Source organism: Silurus meridionalis, chromosome 23 (genome assembly GCF_014805685.1).
Source record: "Silurus meridionalis isolate SWU-2019-XX chromosome 23, ASM1480568v1, whole genome shotgun sequence".
Lineage (NCBI taxonomy): Eukaryota > Metazoa > Chordata > Actinopteri > Siluriformes > Siluridae > Silurus > Silurus meridionalis.
In genome coordinates this window covers 6,644,864-6,666,686 of record NC_060906.1, presented here as the reverse complement: position 1 = coordinate 6,666,686, position 21,823 = coordinate 6,644,864, and the positions used below count along the sequence as shown (strand labels likewise).

The 21,823-nt window shown below is 37.6% G+C and overlaps 1 protein-coding gene across 3 annotated transcripts; it reads right to left on the bottom strand.

The window, feature by feature from the left end:
- Window positions 1–772: 772 nt before the first annotated feature.
- On the bottom strand, window positions 773–19,880 carry LOC124376556 (selectin P). 3 transcript variants are annotated; one of them, XR_006923855.1, is made up of 19 exons: window positions 19,629–19,769; window positions 18,162–18,530; window positions 17,830–17,934; window positions 15,998–16,183; window positions 15,708–15,896; window positions 14,516–14,701; window positions 14,228–14,413; window positions 13,788–13,976; window positions 8,326–8,511; window positions 8,038–8,223; window positions 4,631–4,816; window positions 4,343–4,528; window positions 3,907–4,095; window positions 2,641–2,826; window positions 2,145–2,330; window positions 1,826–2,035; window positions 1,478–1,597; window positions 1,198–1,349; window positions 773–988 (listed from the first exon to the last, which is right to left on the bottom strand). XR_006923855.1 is itself a non-coding variant. In XM_046835708.1 (19 exons), exons 2-19 carry the CDS (start codon window positions 19,693–19,695, stop codon window positions 1,285–1,287), a joined length of 3,177 nt encoding a protein of 1,058 aa, XP_046691664.1. In that variant the 5' UTR covers window positions 19,786–19,880; the 3' UTR covers window positions 773–1,284. The 3 variants fall into 3 exon arrangements, 2 of the variants coding, with proteins under 2 accessions (XP_046691664.1, XP_046691665.1); XM_046835708.1 differs by adding an exon at window positions 19,786–19,880 and having other exon boundaries at window positions 773–1,349; window positions 19,629–19,695; XM_046835709.1 differs by lacking the exons at window positions 4,343–4,528; window positions 4,631–4,816 and having other exon boundaries at window positions 773–1,349; window positions 19,629–19,770.
- Window positions 19,881–21,823: the final 1,943 nt, after the last annotated feature.

Here is a 21,823-nt window from a genome sequence, read left to right as displayed (position 1 = left end):
AAAGGTTTTTGAATATAATCTATGATATAATAATAATAAAATACCACAAGAGCAAGAGATCTGATTTCCCGATTATGAGCGCGCATGCAAACGGGATAGGTTTTATACAAATTGTCCAATAAAAAGTAAAAAGTAAATTTTACAATTTTAGACAGAATGTGAATTTGTTTTTGCTTGATTTCGGTGTTGAAAATATTTCCATACAAATTGTTCACAGCAAACTGTTTTGTTCAGAAAAAGAGTCGATAAACCACATACACTATAATTATTACTTACATTCTTTTAAATATCCTGAGTATTTACAGGTTTCTACATATTCAATACAAAAGTTTAGGTGGATGATGGAGCTGAAATTGACCTCTTTATTCAAAGCTTGTTTTCCATGTTTCTTATTGTTTGTATTTGTTTGCTCATGAAAAAACCAAAGGAAAATTCCTACACTGACAATTCACATCTGCAAAGACTTTTTATATTATTATTTCATTATGGTTAAGGGTTATGTGGATGTTTTCGGATCTATTTCAGGAGTACTGAAGTCTGCTCTTGATCTTGACACACTCTGGTCTTGGTCTAAAGTAAAACATTACCTGCTCCTCCTTAACAGTTGAGTACAACAATCTGGAAATGTGTGCAACTATTCATGTAAATTATTACCCATAAATAAATTGCTAGCAAAAAAAGTCTAGTCATTTCCAAATCATGAGAGTCATTTCCCAATACTGAAAACTACATGCAGAGAAAAGCCATCATTTCATAATAATAATAATAATAATAATAATAATAATACATTTTATTTAGGGACGCTTTACACGACACTTAGACACATTACATACAAAATAAAAACACAAAATAATTAACATCAACTATACAACCAATAAGCTGTACGTACACAATATCAAACAAGATCTGAAAGTAGAGAAAGAGTCACTGTTGCAAATTTTCGAGAAGTACAGTCGATTCCACATATACGCAGCAGCGTAGCCAAAAACTTGAGATGCCAAGCGCATAGGAGGAAGAACAAAAACATAATCAGGGTTTTTTTTTTCATTGACTAAAAGACAATGTCTTGCCTTATAATTATGCATATGTCGCTGCACACTAGTCATTAATGAGAATATCAAATCTAATTCAGTATCATCATGTTAACATTTATGGAAATGCAAAAGACACAATTTCTTGAAAATAAAAAACCAGCACCTCCAATCCAAAAGATGACGCCTTTATTCATATTTCAGATCCACAGGATGAGGAAAGTACTTAGGAAAGATCTCCTCAACAACATTGTTAATTTTCTTCGAAAACTGGATTTAGAGTTCCATTCCAGAGAGGGTAATCTTGAGCATGCTTACCTGGAACAGAGAAAAACACAATGGGTTGAGAGAAGTAAGAGTTCCTGACATGAAAAAGTGAAGTAAGAACTATCTGTGCACCTTTCGGAGATGTATAGAGTGGTGCATATGAAAAGCACATCTCTTACCCTGACTATACTTCCACACCAACAGCATGACAAATCCCCCTATTAGCAGCAGGCCAAGTGATGCTGCTGCACCTATTGCGCTATACACGAGTAGAGCATTACCTAATGGCATGTCCTTTACTAAAACACACACACACACACACACACACACACACACACACACATAAAATTATTGAATTCCTGATTTCACGTCTCATTGAATGTTTTCTGTTTAATATTTAGAGACTATATAGAGATTATTGAAATCATCCACATTCATGTTTTACACTTTCAATGTTTATAGTATTTGCCATAGTAAAGCTCAGTGATCAAATCAAAGAAAAATACGTTATTTGTCGAAAACCTTACTGATACAGGTAGGGAGCAGATCAGTCCAAAGTCCAGTAGCAGAACAGATCAGGTCAGTGGTACCATTCAGCCTGTAGCCTTCAGGACAGCTGAACACACACTGCGAACCGAAGCTGAAGTTCCCTCTTGGATGTGAGCAGTTCATCAAGGGAACAGGAGTGGAATCTGATTGCTGTAATGGCACCAGCAAGATGGATTCACACTGAACAACTGAATAAATACAAAAGCATAAAGAAAAAAAAGAAAGAAAGAGCATTAGATGTGATAATGTTCCTTGTGTATTTTATTTATTTATTTATTTTGAATGACAAACATTTACCTTCACAAGAAGGTACCGTCTGACTCCAGGTTCCAGCTGCTGTGCAACTCAGATTCGACTCCCCTCTGAGCACGTGCCCAATCTCACATTTTAAACTACAGTGTGAGCCATAACTGAAGAGGGAATGTGGGTAAGAGCAGTTCATCCAGCCATTCTCCGGACTGGACAGTAGAGGGCACTGTCGAGCTGCAAAGAAGGAGCAGTGTAAAGAAAGTGAGCATGCATTGGCGTGGGGTCTATACTGTATGATCCGAATGGTATAGCTAACAGAGTGTAGTTTCAAATGTCTAGTTAAGAAAAATAATAGTTTATGCCATAAAATAATATTAACATTTGGAAGAACTGTGGTGTGTGTATGTTTTTTTTTAGATGGTTCTCCAGGTAGTTGTCCTTACTACTGCCATCTGTGGCTTGGTCATGAGAGAGAGCTAGACTAACATGCTTTATACCAAGAAAATAAAACTGCAAACATGACCTAAACACACTCACACTGTACCTTCACACATTGGTGTTTCTGCTGACCAGCTGCCGGTCTTGAGGCAGGTGAGCGTGTTCTCTCCTCTCAGTGTGTATCCTTCTTCACAGGTTACATTGCAGGAGGAACGGAACGAGAACTTTCCATGTGGATTGGTACACTTCATGTGAGCGTTTCCAGGGGTCACAAGCTGGTCACAGGTCACAGCTGTTTTATAAAGTTTGAGTTAACAGTCTAAATGTGATCAGGATTACAAAAATCAAATACTTTTAACAATCACTACAATTACTTTCCTCCAAATATCTTTTCCAGTAGTAGTAGGTAATGATGGTGCTAGTTAAATACATTGATCAGCTAGCTGAAGTCAAAACATTCACAGGAAAATGAATGGCATACTATGATACTGTGATGTCCACAAACAATCCAATATCTTCACATTTACATTCACACTTACATAATGACGGTTTAATGCATGCTTTAATCCAAAATCAGGAAATACTTAATCATATCCTACAATACGAAAGTATGTGTTTTTGTTAGGTTTGGAAAAACAAGCATTTTGAAAATGTACACAATAATGAACATATGTTGTTTAAAATGTTTAATGGTTAAATTGTTCTAAAATAAAATCACATCGACAATTTTGAAAGTGTGAAACATGTCAACAGTTAAAGCACGATCATGGACACTCGTAATGTAATGCTAGTACACTGTCCATGCTTGATAGTTTTTATATATTATATTTACAATTAGCTTGATTTACAATCAAGCATGGTCGGAGTTCTTGCAACCGGTTTAAGTTGCAAAAGTCTATTTTTAATCCATGGGCTATCATTTATCTAACAACAATGCGCAATTTCTTAGTTTCTGCATTCATACAGATGTTTCACAAAAGCAGAAGGGAGTGGTTTTGACTTCCTGCTGGAGTTCCAGTGATAACACTTCTCTGTGATAAACATGCCAGTGACACTGTGCTAATGAAGCTACATTATAATTCAAGCTTGTAAATTTTACTTTTACCAGCGAATATAAATATGATTTAGTTATTGGGGTGTTATGTGTCGACTGTCCAGTGTGATCTTACTGTGTGTGTGTGTGTGTGTGTGTGTGTGTGTGTGTGTGTGTGTGTGTGAGCTTCCAAATAAGTAGTTCTGTCGATTGCATTAGGAAAAACTGTACTCTAAAATCCTGGTGTGTTGTGCCACTCTTGATTCCTGTAAGTAAGGTTGATCAAACATATTTTACTGTAAAATTTAATTTTGAAGAAATCTGACTGAAACTCTGTACCTTGGCAAGTGGGGATTTTGGGTGACCACTGTCCTCTGTGGTCACACTGAGTTTTATTGGAACCTTTGAGCTCAAAGCCCTCGTCACAGTAAAACACACAGGTGGAGGTGTAGCTGTTGGTGGAGAGGGGATGAGTGCAGTTCCTTCTCACATCAGTGGAGTGAATAGACAGAGGACCACACTGTACCGCTGTGGATCCACACACACACACACACACACACACACACACACACACACACACACACACACATATACAATGTACAGTATTAAGACAAGGCACTGAAGAAAGGCTGCTGTTTTCTGCATAATGAGGCTGAGAAGTTATAATTTGAAGACGTGCCTTATAGGAAACACGATTTCTTTGTTCATCTTTATTAAAGATCTAATAGCATAGTAATCGATGATACTTCAGAGAGTCAATACAATGTTAGTTTACCTTGACACACTGGAAGACTGTGAGTCCACTTCCCCTGTGAGTTACAGAGGGTCTGGTTTGAACCCGTCAACAGAAACCCGATGTCACACTCAAAACGACAAATGGAGCCGTAAGCATATTTTTCCAAGGGGTCCGTACAACGCATGGAGCCATACGGAGCAGAGTTGAGATCGCTGCACTTCACAACTTCACACATAAAAGTACAATAAATGATCTATATTTCGAAACACACATTCTGTCGGTACATTATAAAGGAAACTGTGACGATGGTCTACACTCACACTGTACCTTCACATGTTGGTGTTTCTGCTGACCAGCTGCCGTTCTTGAGGCAGGTGAGCGTGTTCTCTCCTCTCAGTGTGTATCCTTCTTCACAGGTTACATTACAGGAGGAACGGAACGAGAAGTTGCCATATGGATCAGTACATTTCATGTCAGCATTTCCAGGGGTCAGAAGCTGGTCACAGGACACAGCTGCAATAAAAAACATAAAAAAATTGATCATATATTACAATACATTAACAAGTCAAGAGTATGTGTTTTGGTAGGTTTTGAAAAAATACACTTTGTCAATATGTTGTTTAAAAGGTTTAAACAAAATAAAACCACATGAACAATGTCTAATGGTTTAATGTCTTCTTAACCAAACAGGAAACAGCTTTAGGTCAGGCTTTCCTTCCAATGTGTATATACACAGTGCTTGTCTGTTACCTGCATTAAAGCAAACAAGATCATTTTCTCCATTTCTGTGTGCTGTGTGATTCTTCCCTGTTCAGAAAAGGCACCATGAGCATCGTAGATCGCTTGGAAAACCTCTCCAAGAATTATGTTTTGTTTGGTCATAATAAAAATCTAACACCCTCTCGAAACACTTCATGATAATAGGTGTGAGTCTGCTTGGACAGATAACACTGAGGAAGGACAATGAGAAGATAATGGTGGCAACTTGGAAACAAGTTGAAACAATGATGCTGCATAGAGAGATATTAAAGATGCTTCCTGGTCTGCACTTCCTTTAAAACTCTGCTAGGCACATTGTCTAATCCAGCAGCTTCTCAGCGGCTTTCTGTGAATAAGACACAACAGGAGCAGTGGTTTTCTGCATCAACTGCAAGGCCAAGTGCAGAATCTGTTCCGTGTTTGTGAAAGAGAAAGAGAGCTCTACAGCATGGACATATGTGTGTGCATGTATATAGTAGTAAATAGCGTTAGTGAAAAGTCAAAGTAAATTGCAGGAAGAATAAAAAGACAATTTTGAATTGTCTAAAGTCTGTCTCCCCTTTTTTTTATTTTTTTTACAAACATGTAAATTGAATTAAATCAAAATCATACAATACGGCCATCGGTTAGTCCCACCCCCTCACTCTTCCATTTATTTTCAAAAAAATCGTAGGAATTATTTTTCTACCAATTAAATGAATTGGTAGAAAAATTCTAAAGGGGGATTTTCTAATTGCAGAAAGTAAATTCAATATATACTGACCCAAGAGTTAAAACCACATATGGAGTTAAATAACACATTAAATTTTTTACAGACACAACATCAATTCTAGTTTTACATTATGGACTAAAGGCTATGCGAGTTTTCCAGTGGTGGGCCGTCAGGGAGAGCAGGACCTTCTCTTTTCAAGAAAGGCTAGACATCATGAGGAGGTCGGCCAACCCTGAAACTAGCTAGCTTGTCTCAGCCCAGGAAAGGGTTTGTTCACCACTTCCAGACCAGTGAATACTGGTACCACTGGATTACAGTCTCCGAGGGGCGGTGCAAATTATGAGTCTGCATATCTGGTGAGTAAGTTGTATTTTATTTACAGTTGTAATGTTTTTGTCATGTTATTAGGCAAGTGTAGATGGTTGGAGCCTTAACTGGGTTTCTTGCTTTAGTAAAATGGTTTTCACATTCCATATGTGAAATGCCTCTCTCTCTGTAATGCCACGTGCTGTTTTATTGCGTTATACGTAATACGTGATTGTGGTGGTATTAAAAGGTGGATTAGGTCAGGTCCCCATTGAAGGCCCAGGTACCAAATGCACGGTCCACCACTGGAGTTTTCACTGGGACACGAACTGCTTGTTTGTTCCCCGTGTTGAGCTCAAGTAGCCAATGCCCTTCAAGCCCACACAGCAATTTGAAGATGTTGACGATGAAGCATGGAGAATTGAAAGAAGTGTGCAGTTGGATAGGTGGAATTATCTGGGATTGACAGGCTACTATCATAATTTTGTGAATAATTATTAATCACTAGTCTGCTGATTTCACTGATTAGGAATTGTTGTCCCACATCACAAACCTATGAACAACTTTGTTATTTCACCTTCTGTCACTGCATGCAACCTTGGGTTAACCAATCAAATCTTTTGTCACATTGTCACCCTCATGTCAGATTCATCTTTACTACATCAGAACAATTTGTCCATTTCTGTCCACACAGGTGATTGTTCAGTCCATCACCATCTTAAGACTGGATTTCTGCAACCCGCTCCTGGCAGATCTGCCTCTGACCTTTAACCTTCAGAAAAAAATGTTCTTGCAACTGATTTGAGTTGCAAAAGCCTAGGTTCATCTGTGTGTTACTTTTTTTTTACTTAATAACAATGTGAAATTACTTAGTTCCTGCTTTCTCACAAATGTCTTACAAAAGAAGAAGGGAGGGGCCCTGACTTCCTGCTGGAGTTGCAGTGATAAAAAATGTCAGTGATAAACATACCAGTTTAACTGTGCCAATGATGCTTCAGTGCATTCAGAAAAGTATTTAGACCCCCCCCTTCACTTTCTTTCACTTGAATTGACATTGTCACTGTTACTGTTTTTTTGGTTTGTTATTGTCAAACTTCATTCCATTCCATACAATTTGTACTTACCTTTTGCACATCTAAATCACAGTCCCATGGTTTTTTGCTTATAGATTATATATAGATTTTCCCCCAATTGCTCAGTTTGGCCAAGCAAGCAGCTCTTGGAAAAATTATTTTCTGTTCCAAACATCTTCTATTTAAGAATTATGAAGGTCAATGTGTTCTTGGAAATCTTCAGGGCAGCAGAAATATTTTTTCATTTTTCCTCAGAATTAGGAAATGAGAAAAGCTTTGCAACAATCCTGTCTCTGAGCTCTGCACGCAGTTCCTTTGACTTTATGGCATGGTTTTTGCTCTGGTCTACATTGTCAGCTGTGAGGCCTTCGATAGAGAGTTGTGTGTCTTTAAAATCATGTCTAATCAATAATCTTTTCCACAGGAGGACTGCAGTCAAGGTGGAGAAACATCTCAGTAATGATCAAGAAATGTCAAGTGTTGTTGCAAAGGGTCTGAATACTTATGCAAGTGATATTTCAGTTTTTCTTTGTTTATACCCAAACATTTGTAGAATTCTGTTGAATTCTGTAGAATACTGTCCACTGTCCAGTAATCATACTTCGTGTTCGTGTGTGTACAGTGATGTGAAAAAGTGTTGATGTTCCTCATTTCTTATTTTTTTGCATGTTTGTTACACTTTAATGTTTCAGATAATCTAACTAATTTAAATATTAGTAAAAGATAACACAAGTAAACACAACATGCAGTTTTAAAAAACAAAATCCAAAACTACATGATGCTGTGTGAAAAAAGTGTTTACCTCTAAACCTAATAACTTTATTAAAGATCTAATAGCATAGTAATCGATGACACTTCGGAGAGTCAATACAATGTTAGTTTACCTTGACACACTGGAAGACTGTGAGTCCACTTCCCCTGTGAGTTACAGAGGGTCTGGTTTGAACCCGTCAACAGAAACCCGATGTCACACTCAAAACGACAAATGGAGCCGTAAGCATATTTTTCCAAGGGGTCCGTACAACGCATGGAGCCATACGGAGCAGAGTTGAGATCGCTGCACTTCACAACTTCACACATAAAAGTACAATAAATGATCTATATTTCGAAACACACATTCTGTCGGTACATTATACAGGAAACTGTGATAATGGTCTACACTCACACTGTACCTTCACATGTTGGTGTTTCTGCTGACCAGCTGCCGTTCTTGAGGCAGGTGAGCGTGTTCTCTCCTCTCAGTGTGTATCCTTCTTCACAGGTTACATTACAGGAGGAACGGAACGAGAAGTTGCCATATGGATCAGTACATTTCATGTCAGCATTTCCAGGGGTCAGAAGCTGGTCACAGGTCACAGCTGCAATAAAAAAAAAGACCCACTAAAAGGAAAAAAAAATACTAATACTATGTATTCAGGTGAAAAGGTTTTAGGGGGAAAAAGCACAAGAAAAAAGTATAATCATCTGCTTGCACAAGTGTTCACTCTCTTTAACTGTAACAGTTAATTTCATAAGAGTGTACCAACTTAGCACATCTTCATTTGGCAATTTTTAGTTTACTTTTCCTCACAAAATCTGTAAAATTGTAAAGGATCTTCTGCATGTGCATACATATTATTTTATAACGTGGGCATTTAACTCTGATCAGCATTAAACAAGCATGCCATCACATTCTGTCATAAAGTGTAGCCGCAGACTGCTTCCCCAAACCGAATGCTCTCCTACACTGGTGCCGAAACCCGGGAAGGAAAGCAGGGTACACTCTGGAAACAGTGCACTGAAGATGCACTGAACTGGTATAAGTGGCTCGAACCCCTATTGTTCACCGCATGGAGTCATCCGCAAAATTTGGGAGGACGGACTTTCACCCAGTAAAAATTAATTTCAGTACGTTCTTGACCTGAGAGCAAAACTCCACACAGTAGACCAACTGACACTAAAATGGTAAAATGGTAAGGACCGTTTGAGGTCACACGGTGAGTTGGAGATGTCGACTATGAGATTAAGCGCACAGATAGAGGCTATGCACTCCAGGGGTAACGCCTCAACCTCCTGAAACCATAGAGGAGGTGGTGCCTGTGTCTCTAGGCACAGTGATTCCTGAGAGAGAGGAGCTGGGACTGGGAGCTGGGAGTTAAGACCAAATCCTGTGTCAGAATTCACCCTGGTTCCTTGTGGAGACCACCTCTCGCTGCCGTTGCAGAGAGCACAGGTGGGGAGGTTGCAGAAAGAGTTTGCAGATGTGTTTTTGCCTCTACCTGGACAACAAACCTCAAAGAATGCCATACTGAGATGCCTTAAGGTGTAGTAGTAAATAGTCGCCATACAGATTACCTGAGCGAGGGGTCGTTTTGGTTCTGTGTGGACTATAGGAAAGTCAACACAGGGTCTAAATTTGACAAGTATCCAGAGGTGGCAAAAGTACACACATTCTTTACTTAAGTAGAAGTACAGATACTTATGTTTTAAAATACTCGGGTAAAAGTTGAAGTACTGATTAAACTTTTTTACTTAAGTGAAAGTAAAGAAGTCTTGGCTCTGATATGTACTTAAGTAAAAAGTAGTTATTACTGCTACCTGTTTTAGCTGTTAACTGGACCTCACATCATAGATAGATAGATAGATAGATAGATAGATAGATAGATAGATAGATAGATAGATAGATAGATAGATAGATAGATAGATAGATAGATAGATAGATGTGATAGCCTAGTAGGTTAATGTCAGTATCTCCACAAGGATGAGTTTGACAGTTTGATTACTGGTCAAGCTGGTTGCTGTGTTGGTAAATAAAACTTCTGGACCTTGTCCCCTCTGAAAACATTTCAATTCTGTGTTGGATTAATTTCTTGATTTTCTGGTCTTTAATGAAAGATAACTAAATATAGTCCACGCTGGTTATAAGGTTTCAAAGCCAGTCCTACATGCCTTCTTTCTTACTGCGCTGGCAGGAAACAAAGTATGAACCCTCCAAAAAGCACACATGCTTTTCAGCAGTGGTCGCTCAGTGGTTTAAGGCTTTTGCCTAATCTAAACATTCTTCCAAGTCTGATCTCTTCCATGGTTGAGTGGGTTAAGACTGGTACCTTGCTGATGGTGAGGATGAGGGTTTGAATCCTGCTTTCTGCCTGCTAGTTGCGATGTAGGTTATGTTCCCGCTTCCTAAATCTTTCTTTAGCCTTATATTCTTGTGTTGATGGTTTAAAGGTAGATAGACCTGCTCTAAAAAAACCTTCCTGGCCTGTCTTCCTGATGGTTCAGTGGGTTAAATCAGGTTTCTTGCTTTTGGTGGGGTTCAGGGTTCGAATCCTGCTTTCTGTCTGCCAGTCACGATCAGGATTCACTTCCTACATCTTTCTTTAGCGATATATTTTTGTTTTTAATGGGTTAAAAAGAAAGATAGACCTGCTCTAAATAAGCTTCCTAGCCTGTCCTCACCAATGGTTCAACGGGTTAAGGTTGGTTTCTTGCTGGTGGTGGGGATCATTGTTCGAATCCTGCTTTTTTCCTGTTATTTACAATGTGAATTCAACTTGTGCTACTTACATCTGTATTCGCTTCCTATATCTTTCTTTACCGTTAAATTCTTGTGTTGATGGTTTGAAAAGAATGATAGACCTGCTCTAATCACGCTTCCCATCCCATTTTTTTCTAATGGCTTAGTGGGTTAAGGCTGGTACTTTGCTAATGTTGGTGGTCAGGGTTCAAACCTGGCTTTCTGTCTGCTAGTCATGAGGTAGGTTAAATTCCTGATTCCTACATCTTCATATTCTTGTTTTGATGGGTTAAAAAGAAAGATAGACCTGCTCTAAACAAGCTTCCCAGCTTGTCCTTCCTGATAGTTCAGTGGGTTAATGCTGGTGCCTTGCTAATGGTGTGAATCAGGGTTCGAATCCTGCTTTGTCCCTGCTAGTCACGTCATGGGTTTGCTTCCTATGTCTATCTGTAGCATTATATTCTTGTGTTGATGGTTTGAAAGAAAAGATAGACCTGCTCTAAACAATTGTTGCAGCCGGTTCTTCTCGATGGTTCAGTGGGTTAAGACTGGTATTTTGCTGTTGGTGGGGTTCAGGGTTCGAGTCCTTGTTTCTGTCTGGTCTGAATTGCTTGCTTTGAAGCCTGAAACAAACGATAAACCCCCCAAAAAAAGAAGCTGTGTTGTGGGACTTGATGGCTTTGTGATAAAAGCCTTGCCTCTGAGCTCAGCGGTTGCTGGTTCAAATCTGGCTTGTCCCCACACTGGGTAAGCTGTGTGGAAAGTAGTGTCTGGTAAGCAATGAGGTAGTTGACTGTAAACAAAGGCTGTAAAGACCTGCTGCTTCACAGCCTCAGAAAAAGTGAGGGTGATAGGTTTTTGGCAGAATTGATTTGAGACTCAGAAATAAAACAAAAGTTTACTGATTAAAAATATTTTTATCTGGAGTTAATTTATTTATTTTATATCTAAGTAAAAAAAGGAAAAAATTTCGTGTCGTTTAAAATAATTTTAATTTTGACAGCCAAATATATATATATATATATATATATATATATATATATATATATATATATATATATATATATATATATATTAATACAAAATTAATTAAAAATGTTGTTACCTAATGAATGTGTGCAGGCTGAAGATCCACATATAGAACACAAGCACAGAAAAGATGATGATGATCAGGAATGTGTCTGTTCTCAGTCATGTTTACATCACTGACTCCCTCTGTCTCATCCACGTTAACCCCAAACTTCTTATTGCCTTCTGTGGTGAGTGAGCGTCCGTACTTTATACACCAGTGGATTGAAAGCGCAATGACAGGAAATCGTTTTTTCGGCTGAAATCGGCACGCAGTGAAAATAAAAAAATAATATTTCACCAAATCAATGGATTAAAACTTAAGTAACGAGTCTGTTTTGAAAATGTAAGAAGTAAAAAGTACAGATATTTGTGTAAAAATGTAATGAGTAAAAGTAAAAAGTTAGTAAATAAATAGTGGAGTAAAGTACTGATATCAGAAAAATCTACTTAAGTACAGTAACGAAGTATTTGTACTCCGTTACTTCCCACCTCTGCAAGTATCCAATGCCTCGCATCGATGAACTGCTGTTATTCAAAATTGGATTTAACCAAGAGATATTGGCAGATCCACTTGACTCCAATGTCTCGTGGAAAAAATATTTTTTCACTCAGTTTGTTATACACCAGTTCGTCACACTTCCGTTTGGCTTGTTTGGGGCCCCTGTGACATTTCAACACCTCATGGACCATTAGTTTCTTAGGTAAAGGAACACATCTGGAGGGATCATGGATATGGAGTGTTTGGTGAACTGGGATATTTGCATGCTGTCCTTCCCCCACTCTCATGTTTGGTGTTGTGGTGGGCCGTCATTTATTCTAGCGATCCTTCATGTCTGTGTTTCCTTCTGGCTCTCCCTTTTAGTTCTGCTGCCATAGCGAGTCTTGGCAGAGTCCCTGCTTAAACTCCGATTACACTGTACAGTGTCTAACTTTTATATACCAAAAATAATCTGCTTGATTCATCCTAATGCTCTACCTCTGGATGGAGTTCTCTTCATGTTGAGGCCACTCTGTACATCTGAGGATGGTTCCACATCAACACAGTACCCAGTACCTGGACCTTCAGTGAGGACTTAATCCACCTCTTAATACCACGATCAGGGCCTGCAAAGTCAGTACCGCTGGCCTTTTTACCAATATTATGAATGGGTCTGTTTCTTTAAACAATCAGGTTTCATGTTCGCCTCACAGGGCAGCTAGCAATTATGGAAACCATCAATACTGTACAAAAACGCAATAGAACAGTGCGTGGCATTACAGAGAGAGACATTTCACATATGGGGGTGAAAACCATTTTACTAAAGCAAGAAACCCAGTTAAACTCCGAACCTCTACACTGCCACTGCAACTGTGCATCTACATCATCTGGAGAAATTCCGAATCAATATTTGTCTAATAACATGACAAATACAACCTATTTACCAAGAGATGCAGACTCATAATTTGCACAGCTCCTCAGAGGCTGTAAGCCAGTGGTACCGCTTGTATTCACTGGTCTGGAAGTGGTGAACAAACCTTTCCCTGAGAAATGCTAACTTTGGGCTTAGCTTTGGGGTTTGCCAACCTCTTCTCACGTCTAGCTTTTTTTTTGAAAATTAATTTTTAAGTATGTCTGAGACCAAATCAATTTCTCATAGGCATAAAAAAGTCTAACTCTGATGTATTAATGTGTGCAGCGCTACACACGTGTTTTGCCAGTTGAACTTGGCTGTAACAGTTTCCCTCTGACCAAATAATCAGAGGATACAAAAATGACGCTATTCTAGGCCAGCTAGCTGCCCTGTGAGGCAAACATGAAATCTGATTGGTTAAAGAAACAGACCCATTCATAATATTGGTGAAAAGGCCAGCGGTACTGACTTTGCAGGCCCTGGACAGATTAGATTGACATGGCAGCAAATAGAGGCTGAAATCTAATTAGACAAAAAATCTAACATCCTCATACACGTACTGGAAGCAGTGCAGCTAAGAGAAATGCTATGAAATGAAGAAAATAAACTGTTGGGAATAAATGTATACAATTTCAGTGAGTATAAGTAACTATTTATTACCGCTTGAACTCTATACCTTGGCAAGTGGGGTTTTTGGGTGACCACTGTCCTCTGTGGTCACACTGAGTTTTATTGGAACCTATGAGCTCAAAGCCCTCATCACAGTAAAACACACAGGTGGAGGTGTAGCTGTTGGTGGAGAGGGGATGAGTGCAGTTCCTTCTCACATCAGTGGAGTGAATAGACAGGGGACCACACTGTACCGCTGTGGATACACACACACACACACACACACACACACACACACACACACACACACACACACACATATATACAATGTACAGTATTAAGACAAGGCACTGAAGAAAGGCTGCTGTTTTCTGCATAATGAGGCTGAGAAGTTATAATTTTAAGACGTGCCTTATAGGAAACACGATTTCTTTGTTCATCTTTATTAAAGATCTAATAGCATAGTAATCGATGATACTTCAGAGAGTCAATACAATGTTAGTTTACCTTGACACACTGGAAGACTGTGAGTCCACTTCCCCTGTGAGTTACAGAGGGTCTGGTTTGAACCCGTCAGCAGAAACCCGACGTCACACTCAAAACGACAAATGGAGCCGTAAGCATATTTTTCCAAGGGGTCCGTACAACGCATGGAGCCATACGGAGCAGAGTTGAGATCGCTGCACTTCACAACTTCACACATAAAAGTACAATAAATGATCTATATTTCGAAACACTCATTCTGTCGGTACATTATAAAGGAAACTGTGACGATGGTCTACACTCACACTGTACCTTCACATGTTGGTGTTTCTGCTGACCAGCTGCCGTTCTTGAGGCAGGTGAGCGTGTTCTCTCCTCTCAGTGTGTATCCTTCTTCACAGGTTACATTACAGGAGGAACGGAACGAGAACTTGCCATGTGGATCAGTACATTTCATGTGAGCATTTCCAGGGGTCAGAAGCTGGTCACAGGTCACAGCTGCAATAAAAAAAAAAGACCCACTAAAAGGAAAAAGAAATACTAATACTATGTATTCAGGTGAAAAGGTTTTAGAGGGAAAAAAGCATGAGAAAAAAACTTACAATCATCTGTTTGCACAAGTGTTCACTCCTTTTAACTGTAACGGTTAATTTCATAAGAGTGTACCAACTTAGCACATCTTCATTTGGCAATTTTTAGTTTACTTTTCCTCACAAAATCTGTCAAATTGTAAAGGATCTTCTGCATGTGCATACATATTATTTTATAACGTGGGCATTTAACTGTGCATTAAACAACCATGTCATCACAGTCTTTTTTTTTTCAAAATGTTTTTGTTTCCCTTTTTAGTTGACCACATTAACAGATTAAGATAATTTGACATGATTTGATTGCATATTTCTTACATCTCAAAAGGGGTGTAAAAAGGTTTTATAGCAACTGTAATGAAATAAGTATATGGTGGTGCAATCACATTCAAAACTGTGTCACAATAACGAAAGGGATGGGCTTCCTGCAGCAGTCACTCTAACAATACTGAAAAAATTACAGTCAGAAACATGTTATTCAAGTGTGTTGTTTCAGGTGTGCTGTTTTTGTTTAAATAAAAAATGTGTCCGTGCCAATAGAGATAAACCGCCTGGCCAAAGAAAAACACAACTGTTTAGTCCCCATTCCCTTAAGTGCTCTTCGCATTGTGTGTGGAAATGTACTTAGTTTCCCACAGCCGTGCGATCTAATTTTTTTAATAAATTATTATTATTTTTTTTTATCAAATCCAGGTTTTAATAATGAGTCGGACACTTCATGACCTGATTTTAAAAGTTTCTGCATCTTTCTTTCTGCCATTTGTTACTCGAAATCGAGCCAATAGTTTGACCCTTTTAAAACAGAGGATGATCTTTTCCTTGAACACAATGTGTCTTCCAACATGGTCCAATATCTTTTTGCAGCTGAAACATTAAACTCAGGTGATGATTTTTTTTCTATAGGTCTAAAGGAGTACCTGTGCAGTTGGGAGTGTTGTGTATCCACTGTCCAGTGTGATCACAAAGGGTTGTGTGTGATCCTCTCAGCTCAAAGCCCTCTTCACAGCTGAACACACACGTAGAGTTGTAGCTGTTTGTGTGCAGAGGATGAAGGCATGTTATATTCCACCCACTGGTTCTGGTCGTAATTGGAGGACATTCAATAACTAGAATTATTGGAAGGAAAAACAAGTTAGGGAGCAGCTGCATATCGTCTGAGCAATGACGCTATTATAATCAGTGATAAGAAAAAGACACTCTTCCCTACCATGGCATTTTGGAGGCTTACTATCCCACTTCCCTGTAGACAAGCAGTGGAGATGTTTGGAACCCTGTAACTTGTAACCATGGGCACAGTGGAAATTACAGGATGAATTGAAACGAAAGTCTCCATGAACATGGCGACACTCAACAAATCCCTGCTCTGGATTTGTAACCAGGCCACAGTCTACAGCTGTGAAAAGAGAAAAAAAAAAGGCTACAGCATGCAGTACAAGTAAGTCCTAAGAGGTCATACATTATAATATTTTTTTCTTTCTTGCGTTGTCTTTATCACAACTTCATTTTCTTGTGATCTCGACATAACAAAAGTTGTTTCCTCATGATTAGTACTTCTGTTCATTCGACATACGAGCATGTTCTAAAGGCAGCAGCAGCATTGCAGCATCATGGATGATCACATTCGCTTTTACATTGAAATAGCTCTTTGCTGCAAAACCTCCAAACGTTATCTTTCATGCATCATTTGGTACCAATGCAGACATCTCAGTCACTTGAATTGGGGTAAAATCATTTTGTTTCATGAATCCTCTTTCTGATTGTTTGGGGGATCTGAAAAAAATCTTGTCTGGAGAGGAAAAGGTGAGCACAACCATCAGTCCTGTGTCATGCCAACAGTAAAGCATTCTGAGACTATTAATGTGTGGGGCCTAAGAACACAGCCATGAATAAAGAATGGTAAAAAAAAACATCCTCCGGGAGCAACCTTCTCCCAAACAAGCATTGATTATGCAAGAATGGGCTGCCATTAGACAGGATGTGGCCCAGAAGTTGACTGACAGCATGCCAGGGTGAATTGCAAAGGTGTTGAAAAAGAAGGGTCAACACTACAAATAATGACTCTTCGCATAAACTTAAAAGCCTTTGACACTAATGAAATACTTGTAATTCTACTAAAGTATACTATAGCAACATCTGATAAAAGGATTTATAAACACTGAAGCAGCAGACTTGGAACTGGATTCCAATACATTCAACAACATTGAAAAAAAAAATACATAGATTGCCGGGAATTTGAAGAAGAGTTATATTCAAATAATTAACTCCACCATGCTGTGACTTTTCTCATTTATTTTGTCTGTTTTTTTTTAACCCCTACAGATCTCACCAAAATATTTGAGTCATTTTTGCTTTTCCTTTCATACCCCAATCTCATTGACCCTGAATAGAGTACTTACACCGACCAGTGTACTCCACAAGCAGAAAATTAAAGGTGAGCCATAGAGTGAAAGAGGAATTGCCACTATTCCATTATCCCACCGTTTTACACCTTTAGTCAATATTCAATTCATAGCTTTTAGTATCTGAACTGCAGGCAATAAAAAGAATTGGCACAGAAGTTTCACTTTTTTAAGTGTTAGACTCACCACTGATATACAGCTAAAAAGATGGCAGGATAGCAAAAATTATTTTCACACTTAGGAAACTTAATTATCCTTCAGTAGACCATAGAAACATCTGACAAAAAACATCTAAAAACACTGATGCAGCAGACTGTGTGAAAATTCATATTTGTGTCATTCTCAAAACATTTGGCCACAGATGTAGGTTGTCAATCACTGACAGACAAAGAGTTTTTTTCAGTTTGAGTGTGTCATCCACAATCATCGATGGTGCTGCGATGATGCTGTCTCTAGAACATGCTCTTATGCCGATTACACTGAAAAATGAAGTCGTGATCATGAGGAAACAACATCTGTTATGTTGAAATCATGACAAAACAAGAAAGAGAAAAAAACTATTATAATGCATGGCCTAGTAGGACTTCTGTATGGCACACATACTTCGACACAATCTTGAAGTTTGGACTGTCTTCAGTACCTTCACAACGAGCTCCAGTGAACCCTGGATCACACTTGCATGTGTAGCTTCCAATGTTTTCCACACATTCGGCATGCTTGCTGCAGGACCTCTCAAAGCACGAGGCTACACACATGAACAACAATTTCTGCCTCGCATTATGCTAATAAAAAGGTCAGTGGAGTATTTCTTTCTATTATCATTTGTGTATGTTGTTCTAAAGTAAGATTCTGTATTTGGTCAAATCTCAATCATCGCTTTTAATGTATTAAAACTAATTCAAGTAGATTATTTCTGATCATTTGGTTTTGGTCAAATAAAATAAAAAATATATATGCAAATGGAAATGTTACCTTTGTAACAGAGCGCTGCTTTCGCTTTGCTGCACTTGTCATCATTCCACTTGCCAGAATCCTTGTCTCTTTTGACGTAGATCTCCACACAGTCCTCGTTAGTTCCTTGGTCGTTGGGTTCTCCTGTAGCCCAACTTGCTGCCTCAGCCGTCAGTGGCTTCATACTGTCCACCCATGTCCATTTGTCACCTATTTTCCTTAGGCCAATCCAGTAATAGGAGCTAATTTTGGGCAACTCCCGATTAAGGTATCTGACTTCTTCCTGGTTCTGAATGGCCACCAAGTCTGTGTAATGTTGTCTGCACCATTGACGAGCCATGTTCCACTCCAGTTTGTCTTTGCTGTAATGGTATGTCCAAGCCTGGACTCCTAATTGGCATATTGGCATTTTATGTGTGTCATAACTTTACATACACCATTTACACACACACATACTGATTAAATTGGAATGAATAATAATATAATTAAGAAATCATATAAGAAATAAATGCTTGATTTAAGAAGATACAGACTAGAAACAAATCAAATCAACTGCCATTGCAGTAAGATAATTCGATTTCAAATAAGAAAACACATCTAGGCTTTAAAAAAAGAACAAAATAAGCATTAACACACACATTCCAAGATGTCGATTTACTCTGATTCACTTAAAACTTAAATTATTTTTTATTTTTAATTCTTATTTTGTCTTTTTGAGGCAAAGCATTTAAACAAAAAAACAAGATTACTATTAAAATAAAGAACATGCATACATGCGTATTGTCAAGGAGTGTTTATTTAAATTAAGACTATCTTGTAACACACAGTAGTTACGATGCAGAAACAAAGCCGAATCATTACTTCCTGTTTCTTAAAATACTTACATAAAAAAATTAAATGCAACATCAAATTTTTAAATGTATTTTTTCACTACTGAACACTGAACTGATATTCAACATGAGAAACTAAAATTAAACTACAAGAACAACTTAGTAAAAAAGTACCTTGTATAATGAAAAAAATTGCAAAGAATAATAATCATACTGGATAATGTTTGGAAAGAGTGTCTTAATTAAGCAGAGTCTTAGAATGTGTTGTAAATAAGCTGTAAATAAATTTAATTAACTACATTTTTAAGTCTTAAGTGTGATTATTAATCATTTTCTACTGGGCGACTTCAAAACTGGTTATTACAGCTAAAATAAAGTCTTAAAAGATACAAGGCCTCAAATGATGATAATTAAGATCAATTTGCAGATATAATAAATGTAAGTTTTATGAGAGCAAAAAAGATAAATAATCAAACACAGTCTGCTTTTGCAAAGAATTTTCTTCTAAAAATAAGATCAATAAGATATTTATGGGTAGAAATAAAATTGTAAGTCTTGAGTTTTTGCAGAGTTCATAATCTACCTCAAGAAATCTGCTTTTCAAGCAGACAATAGCACTAGTAGACAAAAGACTGGCTTATTATTCTTAAAAACATACCATTATTCACCATGAGCAGAAGCACTCCCCATCGAAAATACATCCTTATCTGCTTCCAAAAAATCATCTGGCAAAAGACAAGACGGTTGAATTGTGCTATGCCTTTGACTGTATCATTGTACTAATACTAGAATAAACCATGAGTAATAAAGCTCACCTTCTCAGCATCTTTAGAGTGACAACACTCCGCTCAGATCAAGACGAATTACGTCTACTAGGAAATGATGTAACTTGTGGTGTGAACATGGTGGAGCTAAACAGCACCACTTTTTAAGTTAGTTAGACTGGCAAGGCATGGAAGTTTACACAATTGTTACTTTAGACAGCTTAGATGGGAACTTTTTTCTGACTTTGTATGCACTGCATTTAAAACCCGTTCTAATCTCTGCTGTAAAAAACCCCAGCCAATCAAAAATGTAATGGATGAACAGTGGAATTTTTCATTTTACACTGATGTTTTAGGATTTGTACTCAGATTCTCTCTCTCTCTCTCTCTCTCTCTCTCTCTCTCTCTCTCTCTTTCTTGTATTTCTTTTACGGAGGTAGTTAATATTTACACATTTCTGATCTTTGGGAAAAAAACTATTGTAAAAACAAAATGTAAAACTGATGATTGAATGTGGCATCGAAAAAGAGAACACCACCACTTTATTCAAATTCAAGAAGAAAAAAAGAACAAATTCAAATTATACATCTTTCGCTAATTACTGCAGTGCTGAGTCATTAAGAAAACAGGAACTGGGAACATGAGAAATGTTTTCTATATCACGTTTCAATATTAGAAAGAAATGCAAGCCTGTCAATGTTAATGTTTTGTTATAAAATAATTGAATCTTGAATAGATGATTAAAATGTGCCTGGTACCGCATTTCATATTTGTAATGAATATGTAGTAGTTTTTTTTTACTGATTTTTAAAAAATATTATAAATGATATTTACATTTATAGCATTTGCCAGACACTAAATAGTGGTGCTGGGATTTAAACTCATAGGCTTTTGAGCAAACATCCAACATCTTAACCACTGGGCAACCACCTCCTCAACAACATGGGTCAACAGATAACATTTACATTTAAGGCATTTTAGCATTTTATCCAGAGTAATAAGGATATAGACGAATGCAATCTCAGTTTAGGAATTAGGCAGACGAATTTGGGCTTCAAAATCATAAACCAAAAACAGGCCAGGCTTGGGCAATAAACAATCCAAAATTAGATTAGAACCAGAGAATCAAAATGCAGAACCAAAACTTGGTTGAACAAAATCAACTGAATGTATTACTTGACTGGGAGCTAAATAAATAGAAAGCCTTTATTTCTGTATCTTTGGTTGAGTGTTTAGTTGGAAACAGGTGATTGTGAACATGCAGGTGTGTGTTAGGAGTCCATGGTGGCCATGTTTGAAGGACACACACGCAAGCTTTCTTCCTTAATACATCTGTATATACATGTACCCTGTATAGGTTTGTGCAAAAGTTTAAAATCCATTCAAGCTAAAATTATTTGAGAAGAGATCAGGCATGAGGAAAATCTTGCCTTTTGTTCAAAACATGAACATCATCAATTCAATTCAATTTAACTCATTTTTATTTGTATAGCGCTTTTAACAATGAACAATGTCTCATTAAACATCAGCAGCTCATCACACATTTGCTTACATTTAAATAGAACATATTTAATATTGATTAGATATTCAATTGAATCGATGTTATTGAATATTTATCTTTTTTTTTTTCTTAAACCATCTATTTATTTCAAATTCTAACTGAAAGAAAATCCCAGATTTGACTGTAGCCTCAGACCTTTGGACCCCTCTGTATTAGGGATGGTATGTAGAGACATACAGTGCCCTCCACGATTATTGGCACCCCTGTTTAAGATGTGGTCGTGGACCTCTAAAAATTCTTCTTAAATTAAATTAAATTAAATTTTTCTTAAAACAACATAGAACCCAAATGCAAAAAAAGAGAAAAATCCAACCTTTCATTTAAGTACATTACTTTAGTGGTAAAAAAATCACACATTTAGAGAAAAAAAAAAAAACTTGAAATCATGTGTCCCACGATTATTGGCACCCCTAACAATTCCTCTGAAAAATGTAATTGTTTTTTTTTATATATTTTTCTGTAGTTGCTAAGGTTAGTCAGGGTATCTAGGGACTTTTAATTAGTAATTCATGATTTCCTGGGGTATAA